Source organism: Candoia aspera, chromosome 15 (assembly GCF_035149785.1).
Source record: "Candoia aspera isolate rCanAsp1 chromosome 15, rCanAsp1.hap2, whole genome shotgun sequence".
In the NCBI taxonomy this organism is placed as follows: domain Eukaryota; kingdom Metazoa; phylum Chordata; class Lepidosauria; order Squamata; family Boidae; genus Candoia; species Candoia aspera.
The window spans coordinates 7,099,994-7,117,030 of NC_086167.1; the positions used below are offsets into that span (position 1 = coordinate 7,099,994).

General features: G+C 44.7%; 1 protein-coding gene across 1 annotated transcript; it reads left to right on the forward strand.

The window, feature by feature from the left end:
- Positions 1-6,209: 6,209 nt before the first annotated feature.
- Positions 6,210-16,797, forward strand: SDSL (serine dehydratase like). The gene is made up of 8 exons (XM_063315876.1): positions 6,210-6,262; positions 7,089-7,276; positions 9,963-10,002; positions 10,854-10,993; positions 12,169-12,257; positions 13,364-13,591; positions 14,486-14,610; positions 15,871-16,797. The coding sequence occupies exons 2-8, from the start codon at positions 7,112-7,114 to the stop codon at positions 16,062-16,064; spliced, it is 981 nt and encodes a 326-aa protein (XP_063171946.1). The 5' UTR covers positions 6,210-6,262; positions 7,089-7,111; the 3' UTR covers positions 16,065-16,797.
- The last annotated feature ends 240 nt before the right edge of the window (positions 16,798-17,037 follow it).

The window sequence follows — 17,037 nt, forward strand, 5'->3', positions numbered from 1 at the left end:
TGCCTTGGTGCCAGTATTGCGGGCAGCATGAAGCAGTGGCTCCTTTGCAATATACCAAAGGTTCTGCAGGAAATGCAGACTGGAGATGGCTGAGAGAACAGAGCATAAAAGGCAGATTTCAGCAAGGAGGAACTGCTAGCAAGGCTCAGCGTAACTGGGCATTGGTCACGGGCTCCAAAGAGCGCAGGGATTGTTAGCAGATTGCTAGGAAAGCCTTTGGCCCAGGAGAGATCAGAAAAGTCACACACCAGGCATTTCTATAAAAATAATTTTATTTACAGAAAGCAAAACATATTTAAAAGCTTCTGCATTCTTACAGGCTCTCAGTGAGAGCTGCTTAACTCTCTACATGCCTACACAGAAGGGAAACTGAAACTAAAACAAGTCCAGGCAAGTTCTTCTCCCCAGGTGCAAAAATTAACATCCGAAAAGAGGACAATTAAATTCAACCTCTTCACCTGGCCAAAATGATTAGTTACCATAGTACCCCTAATCTGTAGTAGAAAACATATTAACAGGGATGACCTTGGAGAAGGTGTGCAGAGATGGTTAGCAAAATATGAGCTCAGTCCAGGAAAACAGGAAGGCATAAGAAAGAAACTCAGGATTGTCCCAGCTTGGATCTCTTTGGCAGTGGTTCTTCAAATTGCTTCATTCTGGGATTTTCTCCCCAGTTTCCCAGTCCTGAGATTTCCTAGTGGCCTCTCATCCAAGGATTAACCAGTATGAACCTACTTATGTTTTCTAAGATCAGCCAAGATTGGCTAAGGGTTGCTGCCTGTTGTGATTATTTGGCAGAGAAGGGGAGCGACTCAGGAGGGCTGATTCTGGAAATGTGGTGGACCCAGAGAGGACATCTTGGCTTCCATGAAAAATCTGGACCCATCATGGTTGCCACAGAACTGGGAGAAATGCTGACTGGTGCTCTTGGGAGCTTGGAATACACATCCCATAAATGCAAATGGCTCCTTGTGCAGGGTATTGTAGTAGAAGCACCATCTGAAGGGCATCAGGTGGCCAACCCTTGAAGTTGAACCTCTTATGTATGATTTGGATATTATCTCAAAGTAGAACCTCCAATGGGACGCGGTGGCGCTGCGGGTTAAACCGCTGAGCTGTCGATCGGAAGGTCGGCGGTTCGAAACCGCGCGGCGGGGTGAGCTCCCGTTGCTCGTCCCAGCTTCTGCACACCAAGCAGTTCGAAAACATGCAAATGTGAGTAGATTAATTGGTACCGCTTCGGTGGGAAGGTAACGGCGTTCCGTGAGTCATGCTGGCCACATGACCCGGAAGTGTCCTATGGACAACGCCGGCTCCAAGGCTTTGAAACGGAGATGAGCACCGCCCCCTAGAGTCGGACACGACTGGACTTTACGTCAAGGGAAACCTTTACCTTTACCTTTAGAACCTCCAGTGGCTAGACTCCTCCTTATCTCTTGGGCCTACATCAGCAAGCTGACACCCTCCAAGTTGCAACCCCCCAAATTGGAAAGCTGGGAATCTTGGAATGCATTCATAATTTGCATCCTATAAATTGGTTCTACAGGTAGTCCTCACTTAATGACCATTTGTTTAGTGACAGTTCAAACTTCAAACAGTGCTGAAAAAACTGACTTACAACTGGTGCTCACAGTTACAATCGTCACAGCATCCCCGCAGTCATGTGATCACGATTTGGGTGCTTGGCAACCAGTTTGCATTTATGATGGTTGCGGCATCCTGTGGTCATAAGATCACCATTTCCACTTTCCCATCTGGCTTCTGGCAAGCAAAATCAATGGGGAACTGCATGATTTGCTTAACAACTGCGGTGATTTGCTTAATGACCACTGCAAAAAAGGTGGTAAAATGGGGTCAATTCACTTAATGACCGCTTCGATTAGCAACCAAAATCCCAATTTCCATTGTGATTATTAAGTGAGGACTACTTGTATTCTGATTACTCGTCCCGTTTTTGCTAATCATGAGATGGAGTGAGGCATCTTGCAAATTCATCTCATTTCACCTGTTGGAAATTTTAATTGGTTTCTCATTGCTGGGGCTTCAGTTCTGCTCCCATGTAGTACTCAAACATATTTTCACTACCGTGGCACCTAGAAACTTATTATAAAGTATTGATTCTCCCCAAGCGGGCGTTCGTACTGATTCTGCAATCGAACGAAGCTCTTGTTGACATAAGTTCCTGCAGATCTCATTTTGGCAGCAAGTAACTTTTTTCCCCCCTTTTGCAATGCTCATAAGGCCTGCTTTATGAACTTGAGTTCCCTTCACCTTAGCCATCTTAGTACTTCCAGGGTTCACCTGCTACTTTTAAAACGGGTTGAAAGAAAAGCTATCAGGAGGCTTTGATTCTACTGAGTGGAGGACCAATCATGTTAGCTTGAATTACCTACCTTTAATAGCTTGATTTATATAGGAGGAACTGCCCCATCAGAGGCCTTAGGGGGCAGAAAGACCTGCACAGGTGGCTCAAAGGACCTCCAAGAAGAACATGGTGGCAACAGCTCCAGAAACACGTGGTTTCCCTGAATGTCAAATTCTCTTGATTGCAAAAGAATTCCAGAATTTTTCTCCCTCTAGGGAGGAATGGGTGAAGGGTCAGGTTCCAACAATTGTGACATCCACAACAGAACAACAGGCAAGAGGGGAGGAGATAAGAAAGCCACAAGGTCCTTTTACATCCTCAGCTCCAGAATCCATCCCAAAATCCCAAATCCAGATTTCTTGTTCATGTTACCAGGGCAGGATCTTGGCTATTCCCCATCCACCTCCAAAATCCTTTTTAAAATTTTAAAAAAATAGGCATCCCATTTCCCCCAAAGATTCCCATAATCTGGGGAATTTTTGACTGCAGCTTCCTCATGAATGTCTGTCCTAGATTCTAAGGCTGGGCAAAAATTTAATACAAAATTTGGACTGAGGGTATTTGAGGAAACCTTTGAAACACATGGGCTTTTCAAACTGAATCGGCAAGTTGTGCTGAAATGAGTGTCTCGGTGTGTGCATGTATTCACACTTACACACACACATGTCTAAGGATGGATGGATGGATGGATGGATGGATGGATGGATAGATTATGGGCCATCAAGTTGGTGTTGACTCTTAGCAACCACTTAGATAGCTTTTCTCCATGCCAAATGTCTGTGTGTGTGTGTGTGTGTGTACATATTTCCAACCAGAAGTAGAGAGATGCTAGCTGAGTTAATTCAATGGTGCAATTGCTTGTCATGCAGTCCTGCACTATATATCTTTTAGCTACCTGGTTAGCTCACTGTCGAAATTGCTGTCCTGCAGGGTCCTATCTTCTGCTCTTAGGAACAAAATAAACACATCATTTAGAAACCAGGGGTGAAACAACGAAACACCAGGCCATTGCACACAACAAAAAGGATGGAAGCAAGTGACAACAACAGGACTCCAGAAGATAAGATTTGGAATAAGGGGCTTTTAGCTTGGATCCAAGAACGATAAGGGGAGGGGAGTCGTAACTGAGACAGAAAAAACCATGCATGGCGTAGATGATGTGGAGAGAGACATTTTTCTCCTCTCTCACGTTAGAATTTGTGACCACCCACTGACACTAAATACAGAGAGACTCAAGACTTTTTGCTGCAGGGTGTGGCATAAAAGTGTAGGATTTGCAATTTGCAATTGTCATAAAGGCAATTGGGATGCTTTCAAAAGGAGACTGGATGGGGTTCATGGCCATCAGGCTGTCGGTGGCTAAGAACAGAGATGACTGATTCCTTTCCTCTTAATCGGAGGGAGCCATTTGGTTTCTACAAGGAAAGGTGTGTGTCTCTGTGTGTGGTCCTCTGGTGTGCAAGTTTCCAAATGCATCCAGCTGGGCACTAGATGGGTTGAGGGTCTGATCCAAGAGGGCTGGTCTTGAGTTCTTCTAACTTGAGTTGTCTTGGAAAAACCACGTCTGGGTTAGTGGGGGCTGCAGATAAAGTGTCCCCTGGTTGAGCTTTGGGGATGGGGATGGGGAGTTTCTGCAGATTTCTAAATTTTTCAGGAGCAATTTGTTTTTGAGACTTGGTTTTCTGATAAGATTTTGGAATTTTTCCCCTCTCACCTTATCCCAGAAGGTACTATTTTTCTATTTTTTTCTTTTTTTCCCTACTATTTTTCATCAGGTCTTCTAAAAGTTGTTATTATAGCAAAGCTTTTCTTCTTCCCCCCAAAACATTCAAAGGGAGAAAGGAGCAGACTAGGCCAGGCCTGTTGCACTTTTAAGCATTGATTCCTCAGCTCAGCAGAACCTGAGCGGAGATACCAGCATGGCTTTAGAAACAGGGTCCTCAGGAGAGTTTCTTCCATCTACCCCTCCCACAAATTTCTCAAAAGCATTTGTGAAAAGGCCCCTCTTGGTCTGGCAGATCCTCTGGATCCTTTAAGATCTGGAGCATCTTTTCTCAGGTTACTCCCTTCTATTCCTCTCTAGCTCAGAATGGCTTAAGACTTGGAGATGACAAATTCAAGGTGAGACCACAATTCCTTCTTCAAAAATCTGGTGGGAGGGTGCAAATGATCAAGTGCCTTCCACAGCTTATACCTTTAGAAATGTCGATTGACCGCCCGCCCCCCGTTTTAAAAGGCTTAATGAGATGGATGCCTTTGTAAGTTCAAAGGCAGTTGGATTACTTCTGCATGGATTGTGTAAGAGGATATCACGTGAGTGGATGGGCTGAATTGCAACAGTCTGGAACACAGGCTGGCCCTGTGCTGAGTTTGGCAGAGGGAAACTGGGGAAAACCCAGCCAAAGTTTTTCGGCAAAGTAATTCTGTGCCCCTTCCCCCACCCCAAGTTCTTACTCAGTTGGATGAAAGACCATTTGCTTTTGAAATTCTGTTCAAGAAGAGATCATAGGTCTCTGCACAGGGAGGTGGGAGATGACATCGCATGAGTCATGACATCATGTAAATGACACATCACAATGCAGTGGACAGTGTTACTTACTCATCTCTATTTCTGTATCATGTATACTACAGGTGGTCCTCATTTAACAACCATTCGTTTAGTGATGGTTCAGACTTACAACAGTGCTGGAAAAACCAACTTATGACTGGTCCTCTCACTTACAACTGTCACAGCATCCCTGCGGTCACGTGATCACGATTTGGGCACTTGGCAACCGATTCGCATTTATGACTGTCGCAGCAACCCATGGTCATGTGATCACCATTTTTGACTTTCACAGCTGGCTTCTGGCAAGCAAAATCAACGGGAAACTGTGTAATTTGCTTAACTTAATGACTGCAGTGATTCACTTAATGACCACAGCAAAAAAGGTCATAAAATTGGGTCGGATTTGCTTAATGACTGCTTCGCTTAGCAACCAAAATTCCAGTCCCAATTGTGGTCACTAAGTGAGGACTACCTGTACATCATCTCTATTTCTGTCTCTGTCTCTGGTCTATATCTATCAGCAATATTATTTATGTATTTACATCTAAATCATCTATATCTTCTATATCAGTGTTTCTTATATTTTTTGCTCTCAGGACCCCTTCCCATTTTTAAAAATTATGGAGGACCCCAAAAAGAGCTTCTGTCTGTATGGGACATCTTTATTGGTACTTACTGTATTAAAAATTAAGATTGATGCATTTGTAGAATATTTATTTACTGAATCATGTAAAAACAACAATAGTAAACCCATTAGATATTACCATAAATAAAATATTTTTCATGAAAAAACCCTAGGTTTTCACAGACAAAAGATAATAATGAGAAGAGTGACATTGTTTTAAATGTCTGCAAATATCTTCAATATCTGCCAAATAATTTTGATTTCACAGACCCTGGAGAGAGCCTTGGGCGAACCACTCTTTAAGAAAAACTGTTCTATTTCGTCTCTGTACGATCTACATCTAATCTCCTCTCTATCTGTTTCTAACCTCTATCTATATTTTTACATTATTCTAGATTTTCTTGATTATTTCCTGAAGAGAGAAAATAAAGACGTATGTTAAATAACTGGCCCCCACAACTTTCCCTGGAAGTCCTTGAAAAGGCAATCAGCAGAAGATGAAAGATATCCAGATGCCAGAATGATTGCGAAGGAGACTGCCGTTCAGAATCTCTTTCTCTTCCTCAATTTCACGCACACCAGCACACCACACACACCAGCCTCCGGCGTCATCCTTGGCATTTTTCCGTCTCCCTCCTCCATTTCTAAACTTTGCTCACCCAGCCGTAGAGGACAGAGTCTTTGTCTTCGTAGGAGAGACAAACAACTCTGCCTGAGGAACAAGGTAAGAGTTCTGGAGAAGTTCGAAAACAAAGGGAGCATCTGGTGGTGGGTGTGAACGTTTGGGACCTGGGGAATATGACTCTCCTGGGCTAGAGTTTCATTTCTTTGGTGGGGAACTCTCACACCCCCACAATTCCCTGTATTTCCTGGAGGGGCCAGTGAGCGGCTGTTTTTAGAGACCCGTGTTTTTTTTTTCCTGTTAGAAAAACAAAACAAAAACTGGGAAATGATGCACCTTGGCCTGAATGTATCACTAAATGACTCAGAAAAGGTGAACTGAATGCAGGCTGAGTTTTATATTTTCCAAAGCTGGGTCAAAAATTCTGAGCAGGAGTAATTCCATTTCTGAGATCTTTTGTTACTTCCCTGCAACTGGAATCATTTTGGATATCTCCCTCCCTCCCTCTTCCCCCTTCCCCCTTCCTTCTCTCTCTCACTGTCCTTCCTTCCTGCCTTCCTGCCTTCTGCCTCCTTCCTTCCCTTCCTTCCTTCTGCCTGCTTCCTTCCTTCCTTCTTCCTTCCTTCCTTCCTTCTGCCTGCCTCCTCCCTCCCTCCCTTCTCAGGGAAGGGAATTCCCCCCCCCCCAATTCTTTTCTGCCTTCATAGCAATAGGATAGTCATGTAACACCCCCTCCCCTGAAAACAGACATATTTAAGATTGAAGATGATTTGGTTTTAAGTTTGGTATTATACCCAACTTTAGAAGTGGATGATAGAAAAGAAGAGCAAAACCTCTGAAATTAATCAACGAGAATGCAGAGTTTTGATGAACTCTGGGCCTGATCTAGCCGATATATATATATTTTTGTATGCTTAATTTGTCCTAGGGAGTTTCCACCCCGCAGTGGAGATGCTGCCTGATGGGAGGGCTGAGAGACCCTTCCACATTGAGACACCTTTTCTGGAAAGTGTGGCACTCTCACAAGCAGCTGGCACCAAAGTCTATATGAAGTTGGAGAACGTCCAGCCAAGTGGTTCCTTCAAAATCCGAGGTATTGGCTACTTTTGCCAACAGGTGAGTGGCTGGGGCAGGACAGGCAAGCTTTACGGAGCAACAGGGAGATTTAGAATTTTAAGAGAATGTCCTGGGTGCTTGTCACAAAGTAGTTGTCACCAGGGAGATTTGCACATTTGCAAAATGGCTGCAGTGACACACCCAGACCCTCCTTTAGCCCCCAGGATGATCCCTGGTTCTGAAAACCTATGCTGGTCTTTTTTATGGTCAGGTGGGACATCCAAACATGCCTCTGAGTCATTGCCTGCTGGGAGTTATTTTTTGACAGAGAGTAGTCTTTTCCTAAATAAATGGTGAATTATCAACACCGATGCAATCTAATTGATCTTGGCTGACCCAGAAACTAAACAGCGCCAGACCTGATTCATACTTGGATGGGATACCACCCAAAGATCCTAGAAAGATATAACGGCAATAAAACTACATGGATGTGTCTGTGAAGATGATGATGATGATGATGATGATGGGATGACAACTCAACAAGCATTTCAATCAAAATTATATTGCAAACTTCCAAATTATCAGATCACTGTTATCTAGAAAACGTATAGGTGGGGTCAAGTCCCTTCTAAGGATGGAATTCTGGTTTTTGAATCTCTGTGAGATCATAACTGGGGTTGGGGTAAGAAGGATATTGACACATTTTAATGCACAGATTAAATACACAGAGGATTATTTTGTTTGTTTGTTTAATTTATATCACCGCCCATCTCCCCCAATGGGATTTTCTAATCCACTGGCTGGGTTTGCACAGTATTCTCAGACCAGTTCCTGATTTAACCCATTTTCTGGGTTCACATATTGAAGCTGAAATTCACCAAACAGCCTGGGTTGGCACAGCTGACTTAGTCACAGAAATACCAGACTCAGGCAAATCCTAACCAAGCAGAGCAAGTCTGTACAAATGCAGCTGCTGGGTCTTTGCCTGATTTCGTTAAATGTGTTGTGTGAACCTAGCTTTGGTGTTCTACCATCTGTTGACAAGGCTGATCCTGAGATGCTCATAAGAGGAATGAATTGTTTTGTATTGAGGAATAAATGGACACAATTCTAACATGAAGAATGGCAACATTTGGGAACTAACTGGAAGCTCCTATCAGTCTTCCAGGACAGTCTGTTCTCTTAGACCAGCCTTTCTCAACCCTTTGACCCTGGAGGAACCCTTGAAATATTCTCCAGGCCTCGGGGAACCCCTGCTCAGTCAGGCTCAAGTATAGGCCAGAAATTACAAAATCATATTTATTTCATGTGTAGGCCTGTCTAGATGCTTTCACAGTATTCTTAAACTAAGAATAAAGAATGAGACTTACCTCCTTCATGTGAAGTTGCCTGAATTTGAAATAATTTTTAAAATAATTTGTGATCTCCCAGGGAATCCCTAGGGACCTCTGGTGGAACCTGAGGGTGCCACAGAACCTTGGTGGAGAAACCCTGTCTTAGACAATAGGCTAGAAGGTTTAGATCTAGAAGGCTGCCATTGTTTCAACAATTTCTGACCTGAAGAACCTGCATTAGCTCCATCCAGAAATTTGCAGTCGTTCACAGAGGCCTAAACTGAAACCAGAATTTACCGGTCTTGTGACATGAGTGCTTCGGTGACCGTTATCTTAGCAAAATTAGGAATGATGTTATTAATTGTTGCTCTAGTGAGCTGTGCTTTGTATTGTGTCTGTTTTAAGGGTGAGCTTGAATCGACACAGCCAACTTTTATTTCATGCATATATGTACAGGAGAAACCTATTCAGGGTAGGGTAGTGGTGTAGGGATTGGAATAGGAACATGGAGACCCAGATTCTAGCCTACCTTCAGCCATGGATGCTTCCTGGGAGACTTTGGACCAGTTCCTTCCTCTTGGTCCAAGAGCCAATGTGGTTCAGTGGTGAAGGTGCTGGACTAGGAGAGGGGAGACCATGTTCTGATTCCTCCTCAGTCATGGAAGATCTTGGACAATCACTGTCTCTCAGCCTAACCTCAGGCCATTGTTGTGAGGGTAAAGAAGATGAGGGAGGGGTTTGCGTACCACCCTGAACTCCTGAATGAAAGGTGGGATAGAAATCTAACAAATAATCATGATGTTGACTTGAAAAGATGGAGAGATAGCAGGACGATTAACTCAGAAGTGTTGTTTCAAGCAGGCTAATGCATGGCTACAAATCATCAGAGTTCTGACTGAGCAAGACAGCTTCGTCTCTGTTCTTAGCCACAGGCAGACAGGGATCTTCCCCAAACCGTGCTCGAGGTGGGGAATGAGAACACAACCTCTCTCTTTTGCTTCAAGAGATCCTGATCAAGATTGCCGTTTATCTGATTGATTTTATTTCTATAGCAGCCCATCTCAACAAGCGACCCTGGGCGGCGTACAATCATAAAAAACATAAAACAATTAAAACAACACCAAATAAATACATCTGGTCGCCGAGTCAACAATGGCCATAGATGTTAATACGGCCAGTGAAAGTGATCTGCCTTCACCAGCCTAGCAGGGAAAAGTGGGAGAGGCTCACCTGCATACGGGAAACAGGTGGGATGCAGGTGGGTCACCAGCAAGACCTCAAACCTGGATCAAAAGTCAAGTCACTTCTGGTTTGGGCTTGTAACTTTCTGCGCCTCACAATAAAGCCCTTCTCTTTTTTTCCAAGGACGAGTGGAAATGATGGAGGACAAAAAAATCTGCTTTCTATTTCAGGTCGCTAAGAAGGGCTGCCAACATCTGGTCTGCTCCTCAGGTAAATAATTGCTCTGTTTCCCCAGGCTTTCAACACATCTGCAGCTGGAACCACTGGATAGCGTTGACCTGCTGGTTACTTTTATGTCTTAACCTTCTGGCATGCAGCACCAGATATTGCAAAATATGTCTGTTGCTTGTAAACGTGAAACGTAGTTAATTTATACTCACTGTCTTGTGCATCCTGGCTTAATTCAGCAACTAAATGCAGCCTACATACGCAGGACGTTTCCATTATAGCGGCAATGAGGATCGACCACCTTGGGCTACAGGCTTCTTTCAAAAATAAGCACTGTTGCATCTGAGTTTGAACTGGCCTACATTGTATCCATCTATGAACAAAAGGGGTCATATAGGTAGTCCTCGCTTAACAACTGCAATCGGGATCAGAATTTCGGTCGGTAAGTGATGCAGTCATTAAGCGAGGCATCATGCGACTGGACCTGATTTTTACGACCAGTTTTACCACAGTTGTTAAGTGAATCACCACGGTAGCTAAGCGAATCAATGGTTCCCTATTGATTTGGCTTGTTGGAAGCTGGCTGGGAAGGTCGCAAATCATGATCATGTGACCGCAGGACACTGCCACCGTCATAAATGTGAGCTGGTTGGCAAGCGCCCACATCTCAATCATGTGACTGCAGGGGTGGTGCGGTGGTTGTAACTTCGAGGAAGGGCTGTAAGTAACATTTTTAGCCCCCTCGTATCTCTGAACCGTCATTGAATGCATGGTCATTAAGCAAGGACCACCTGTAATGCAGATGTGCAGCAGGGGAGGGATAGACTGATTTGATCGATAAATAATTCCCATTGAAAGCAAATTTCCTCTTTTCCTGCTTCAAATCCTTGCAGGTGGAAATGCTGGTCTGGCTGCAGCATACGCTGCTAAGGGACTCGGGATGCCCGCTACAATCGTTGTCCCCAGAGGCACCACAGAGCCAACGATAAAAAGGCTTGAGCAGTACGGAGCAGACGTGGAAATATTTGGGAAGGTAAAAGTGGGGACGCGGTGGCGCTGCGGGTTAAACCGCTGAGCTGCTGAGCTTGCCGATCGGAAGGTCGGCGGTTCGAATTCACGTGATGGGGTGAGCTCCCGTGGCTAGTCCCAGCTCTTGCCAACCTAGCAGTTGGAAAACATGCAAATGTGAGTAGATGAATAGGCACCGCTTCGGCGGGCAGGTAACGGCGTTCCGTTTAGTCATGCCAGCCACATGACCACAGAGGAAATGTCTATGGACAAACGCCGACTCTTCGGCTTTGAAACGGAGATGAGCACCGTCCCCTAGAGTTGGACACGACTGGACTTAATGTCAAGGGAAACCTTTACCTTTACCTTAAAAGCGGGGAAATTAAAATGCTCCAGAACTAGGGAGTCGGTTAGAGCACTCACAGTGAAGGCAGCTTGGAAAACTGCAGAGGCTTAAATGCCTATCCTGGGTCTCATTTTTAAATGTTAAAAACGGAGAGCCTGTGAGTTCTAGTCTCCCCCAGCGATGAAAGCCTAACACTGTTTCAGGATTGTTGTGGGGAAAATAGGATTATGTTCAGTTGCATAAAATAAAGGTGGGATATAAAGCTAATAAGAAGAAGTCAGAATTACTTGGTGGACTGTATGTAAATAACAACAGTGGTGATGGTGATGGTGCTGATGATGATACAAACATGCTTTGAAAAATGACATTTTCCCCCCTTATGTTCTAAAGGGGAACAGCTTCCAGCCACCACTGAGGAGCATGGTTCTCCACCTCAAAAGCAGTTGCAGATCTCACATGTCTTCACTGTTTAGAAGTTGGGATGGCCTGGTTCACACAACCTGTGAAGGGTTGACCACAAGGAGCTGAAGCATGCTACCCAATTCCATTTTAGCCTAGTCTGAACTCAGCATCTTGGTAGATGCATAGTTTAGAGCAGGGTTTCTCAACCTTGGCAACTTGAAGATGGCTGGGGAATTCTGGGAGTTGAAGTCCACCCATCTTCAAGTTGCCAAGGTTGAGAAACACTGGTTTAGAGCAAGACTGAGCTGAAGATGCTGAGTCCTACTTTAAATGAAGTAGCAGAACCCAAGTTCCATAAAGCATCACTAGTTAGGCAAATGATTTAGAGGGTGTCATGCTTATTGATTCGGATGCTGTTTTCTGCTGAATTTCCTTGTTTCTCATCCGGGCAGGTATGGGATGATGCTAATGACAGAGCGGTGGCACTAGCTAAGACTGATGGTTGGGTCAATATCCATCCTTTTGATCACCCACTAGTGTGGTAAGAATCTTACTGCAAGATGACCATTCCCTGAATCCTTCTCAGCTGAGGATCTTTGGGGGGAGTTGATTGGGTTTTTCATAGGAGCTCAATTAGGTCAACTTTCATATCTTCTGAACAAGACCAGGCTGCCTAGATTGCAGTTCTTCCATCTTGAAGGCTGGATGCTTCCCTGGGGCCAATCAAGTTTATTTGGGAAACTGAGGCAAATGACTCTTCCTCCCTGGTAGTTAAAAAAAAAAAAAAGTGAGAACTTCATGCCTATGCAATGGTCACCTGAAATGGTTGGTCCCCTCCATCTCACGATAGGACAGGACCTCAACGTTCTGAAGCAACCATGCCATAAAAAGGCTGGAACCCCTGAGATATCTTAGAGTGGGAATGGACTTCATGCATGTAACCATTTGTTTTGCTCCTCAGGGAATTTGATTCAGAATCATTTCTGTCTGTGTACATAAACCCTTTCTTGAGTAATGTTGAGATTTTCCACTAGAACCCACCATTCTTGCCATTGGTGGGTTCTTTATAGACGTGAGGTGGACCAGTCAGGTGGACCAGACTGCAGAACTAGGAGAAGATCTGAAGGCTAGGAATGATCTACAGACTAGAGATGGCTACATACATCCATTTCAGGTTTTGACAGCTTCTTGGCTTTTACAGATGTTATAATTGCTACCGACCAGTAGGAGGGACTATACTACCAGTTTCATCTGTCATGAGATTCATCAGGTACATATAAGCAGTCTGCATGCTCAGACCCATTTACCAGAATTTCTTGAATTTGGATATCGGTCAACTGCAGTTGATAGAAGTTCATTTTCCAGGCATCTGTTGGTAGTTGTGGCTAAGAATTTTCTCCAATGTTTTTCTGCATTCTTGGACATCATTTTACAGGTTTTGCACTTTTGCACCATCTCTCCCCCGCCAAAAAAAGGGGGGCAGAGGTAAGCAGCATTGCCAAATTTGGAAATGAGCAAATTGGTTTGAAAGGGGGAAGTTAGATGAGTCAGTCTAATATGATCTAAATGAATGTGTCCACTCTACCTTTCCCCCAAATGCAAATTTGGGAGTTGCTTGAAAAAGTTGGGTTTCTCTTCTCCTTGCAGGAAAGGACATAGCACCATTATCAAGGAGCTGAAGAATTCCCTGGCGACCAAACCAGGAGCTATTGTGCTCTCGGTGGGAGGAGGGGGTCTTCTGGCTGGAGTGGCTGCTGGTTTGCAGGAAGTGGGCTGGCCGACTGTCCCCATCATTGCTGTGGAGACCAAAGGTGCTGACAGTTTGAACGCAGCCATCAAAGCTGGGCAGCTGGTCACTTTGCCCGATATCACCAGGTACATTCTGGGCTGGAGCTGAAATTCTCTTCCTGGTTGTAGACGAAACCAACCTTCCTTCCTTCCTTCCTTCCCTCCCTCCCTCCCTCCCTCCCTCCCTCTCTCTCCTTCCTTCCTTCCTTCCTTCCTTCCTTCCTTCCTTCCTTCCTTCCTTCCTCCCCTCCCTCCCTCCCTCCCTCCCTCCCTCCCTCCCTCCCTTCCTTCCTTCCTTCCTTCCTTCCTTCCTTCCTTCCCTCTCTCTCCTTCCTCCTTCCTCCCCTCCCTCCCCTCCCCTCCCCTCCTCCTCCTCCCTCCCCTCTCTCTCCTTCCTCCTTCCTCCCCTCCCCTCCCCTCCCCTCCCTCCCTCCCTCCCTCCCTTCCCTTTCTCCTTAAAGTCTACCTTTTCAATCCTGTAGCCTTCCCAGAGCAAAAATGAGATAAAATATACAGTAATGCAATGCCATACCTGTCCAACAAAACAGTGCTTGCTTTCCTAGCAAGATGGCTCTTGTTTATTCATTTAAATTTTATTTATTTATTAAATTTACACAGCCCCCCATCTCACTTCTGTGGCCCTGGGCGGCTTACCAAGCTGAAAATCCAGAAAACAACACCAACCAAAAAGTAACCGCAAAAATCATTAAAAACATTAAAAACAAGAAAACGATTAAAATTATACAAATGTAGTCAGTGAGAGACACCATTTGTTTTCCTAAAAGTACAAGCCATTCTCTTTCCTTCTTGGACCATTGTGGATCATCCAAGATTTTACATTCTCACTCCAAATTGTAAGACTGAGCTGTGACAGAGGGGGGAAATAATGAAATACGTGTCTGAAGAAACTGTAGGGGAGTTCCACTCTTCCCTTGATTTTTCTTTTCTATACCTGCTCCTTCTTTGCATTTCATTCCGCAGTGTGGCCAAGTGCCTTGGGGCCAAGACAGTGGCGCAGAGGGCCTTAGATTGCACCAACGAGTGTCCAATCATCTCTCAAGTGGTGGAGGATGTGGAAGCTGTGAAAGCTGTAGAACAATTTCTGGGTGAGTTTTGGCAGTTGTCCCAGCAAGGGAGTAAGAGATGGGACCAGGATGTTGGGAGGTGTTTTGAGTCCTGAAGAGAGAAGCAACTCTAGAGAGTCCATTGTTTGACTGGGCACCTCCTGGGGTTGGTTACATGAACATGTCCAGACCTTCATAGATGTCACCTATTTATTTTATGGATTAATTCATTGATCCTTTATAAAAGGTAGAGTCTCCTTCAATTCAAGGTTGCCCTCTGGTGACTTCGTGGTGTAATGGTATGTGGGAATATCCTTGGGAGATGTGGGGAAGAGATGCTGCCCAGGGAACGATCAGATAGGAGAGGGCATAGCCCACAACTGCATAATGGGCAGAGAAAGAGGCTCAGAAGGGATCCTCTCTGACTTACCAGGCTGTAAAAGGGACGGTGGGAGATTTGTACTTTCAGAGTTAACGACTGTCGTAAAAATGGTCATAAAATTGAGTCCGGTCACATAGTGATTCATTTACAACTGCATCACTTAACAACCAATTTCCCAGTCCCTGTTGTGATTGTTAAGTGAGGACTACCTGTATTATAGTTTCACCCTAATGGTTGCCAAAAAAAGAAAAAAATGACATGGATGTGTGCATGAAGCCACTAGAAGTGAAGTTCAGCTTGAAGGAGTTTTGGGTGTGGAAGATGAAGGTAAAGAGATGAGGAGAAGGCAGGTGGCACCAGAATTGTTCATTGGTAGGATCCTTCTGGTAGGACTAGTCACATGCATTGTTCAAGAGAGAATGAGAGAGAAAGGATACAGATTTCTGTAAATCTGACCATGGACATGCAGAGGCCCACATCCAAATATAAAAATGGTGACTGTAATCCAGATGGGAAGAGAATCCATTTCACCACTGGGGGGAAGCCTGTTCTCAGCTCTGTCTGTGGCCCAGCCATTGTCCAATCTGGATGGGCAACTTCAAGGCCACAGCTGCTCTGCCTTCTGATGGCTCTTCCAACTGGACAATGCTTCAAGTAGCAGACTCTACTTTATAAAATAGGACACAGCCCTCCATTCTACACCCTTGCAGAAGACCCAGCGTAGAAGCTCTGAATGTTTTGGGCATGCCTGTAGAACTCAGACCTCAGAGCTCCTGATTGGTTGCTTTTGCTTCCAGTTTCTAGATGGGTGTCATTCTTTCTGCTTTTCCAGTTGGCTGCCATTACAGCTTCTATCCTGATTGGCTGCCCTTGCTTCTGGCTTCCTGACCAGCTGTCTTTGCTTCTTGTCTCTTTCTCAGATGATGAGCGCGTATTGGTAGAACCAGCTTGTGGTGCCTCTCTGGGCCACCTATATTCGGGCTATCTACAGCAGCTGCAGAAAGAGGGAAGGCTAAGCAAGACATTGGATTCCATAGTTGTCATTGTGTGTGGGGGAAGTGGCATTAACATGGAAGGTCTCCAGGCTATGAAGAAACAGTTGGGCATGAAATGAAGCTTCCTTTGGCCTGCTGGTGGATCCCTTGTCTCCGTGCACACGATTAGCAACCACTCCTATAACCTTCTTCCAAGTTAGATGCCTAATCATGGCCGTTTTTGGTGTGTCGGAGAACTCCCAGAATTCCTAGCAACTGTTAGTCATTTGGCTGACGCAAATTCACAAATGATCGTGGCTTGTTGGTTCAATTAAGCCTCTTCCTTGGCTTGAGTTCTTCATCTGGAATGATGTAGTGTTTCAATCCAGGGTCATCATCCCTCAGAACCTTTCCAATGGCTTCAGTGCCACAGTCCCTTCAGGACTGATCCTTCCCCCATTTCCTCTACAATGGAAACAACATGGCTGTTTTCAATTGACCACAATTCCTTCAAAGCACCATTGCATTCTGGGAAACCTAAGTGGTAATTTTCCAAAGGCCCAGCTGATGAGAGAGGGAATCAGCTGAAGGCCTCTGGCTTGTGTGCCCAGTTCCTAGAGCAAAGGTAGAGAATCTGGTTCTTCTGATGCTACAGAACTACAGTTCCCAGCAGTCCCAGCCAGCAACAGTCACTGCAATTCGGCAAACTCAGGACAGCTACTGTTGTTCCCCCTGGTGTGATGCAATAGAGGCCCCAGGTCAGCCTGGCAAGACTAGTTTTGTAAACCCCGTGCGGTTTCAAGATCACAGGGGTGCAGAAGCTTTCCTCATCCATAGACCTAAATAAAATAAATAATCATGGCTGGCTTCACAGAGTGGTGGTGGTGGTGTAGAAATTTTTCTTTCTTTACTATTATTGTTGTTATAGTGGTAGTAAAGTACAATAAACGAAGAAACAAAAATAGTTCAGTGGTTGTAGAGTTTAAAAAAATAGCCTACATACTGTATATTACAGTGATGGAAGTAAAGTGAACATGACAGAGGAAGAAAGGAAGGGAGGGAGGGAGGAAGGAAGAGGGAGAAGAAAGAAAGAAAGAAAGAAAGAAAGAAAGA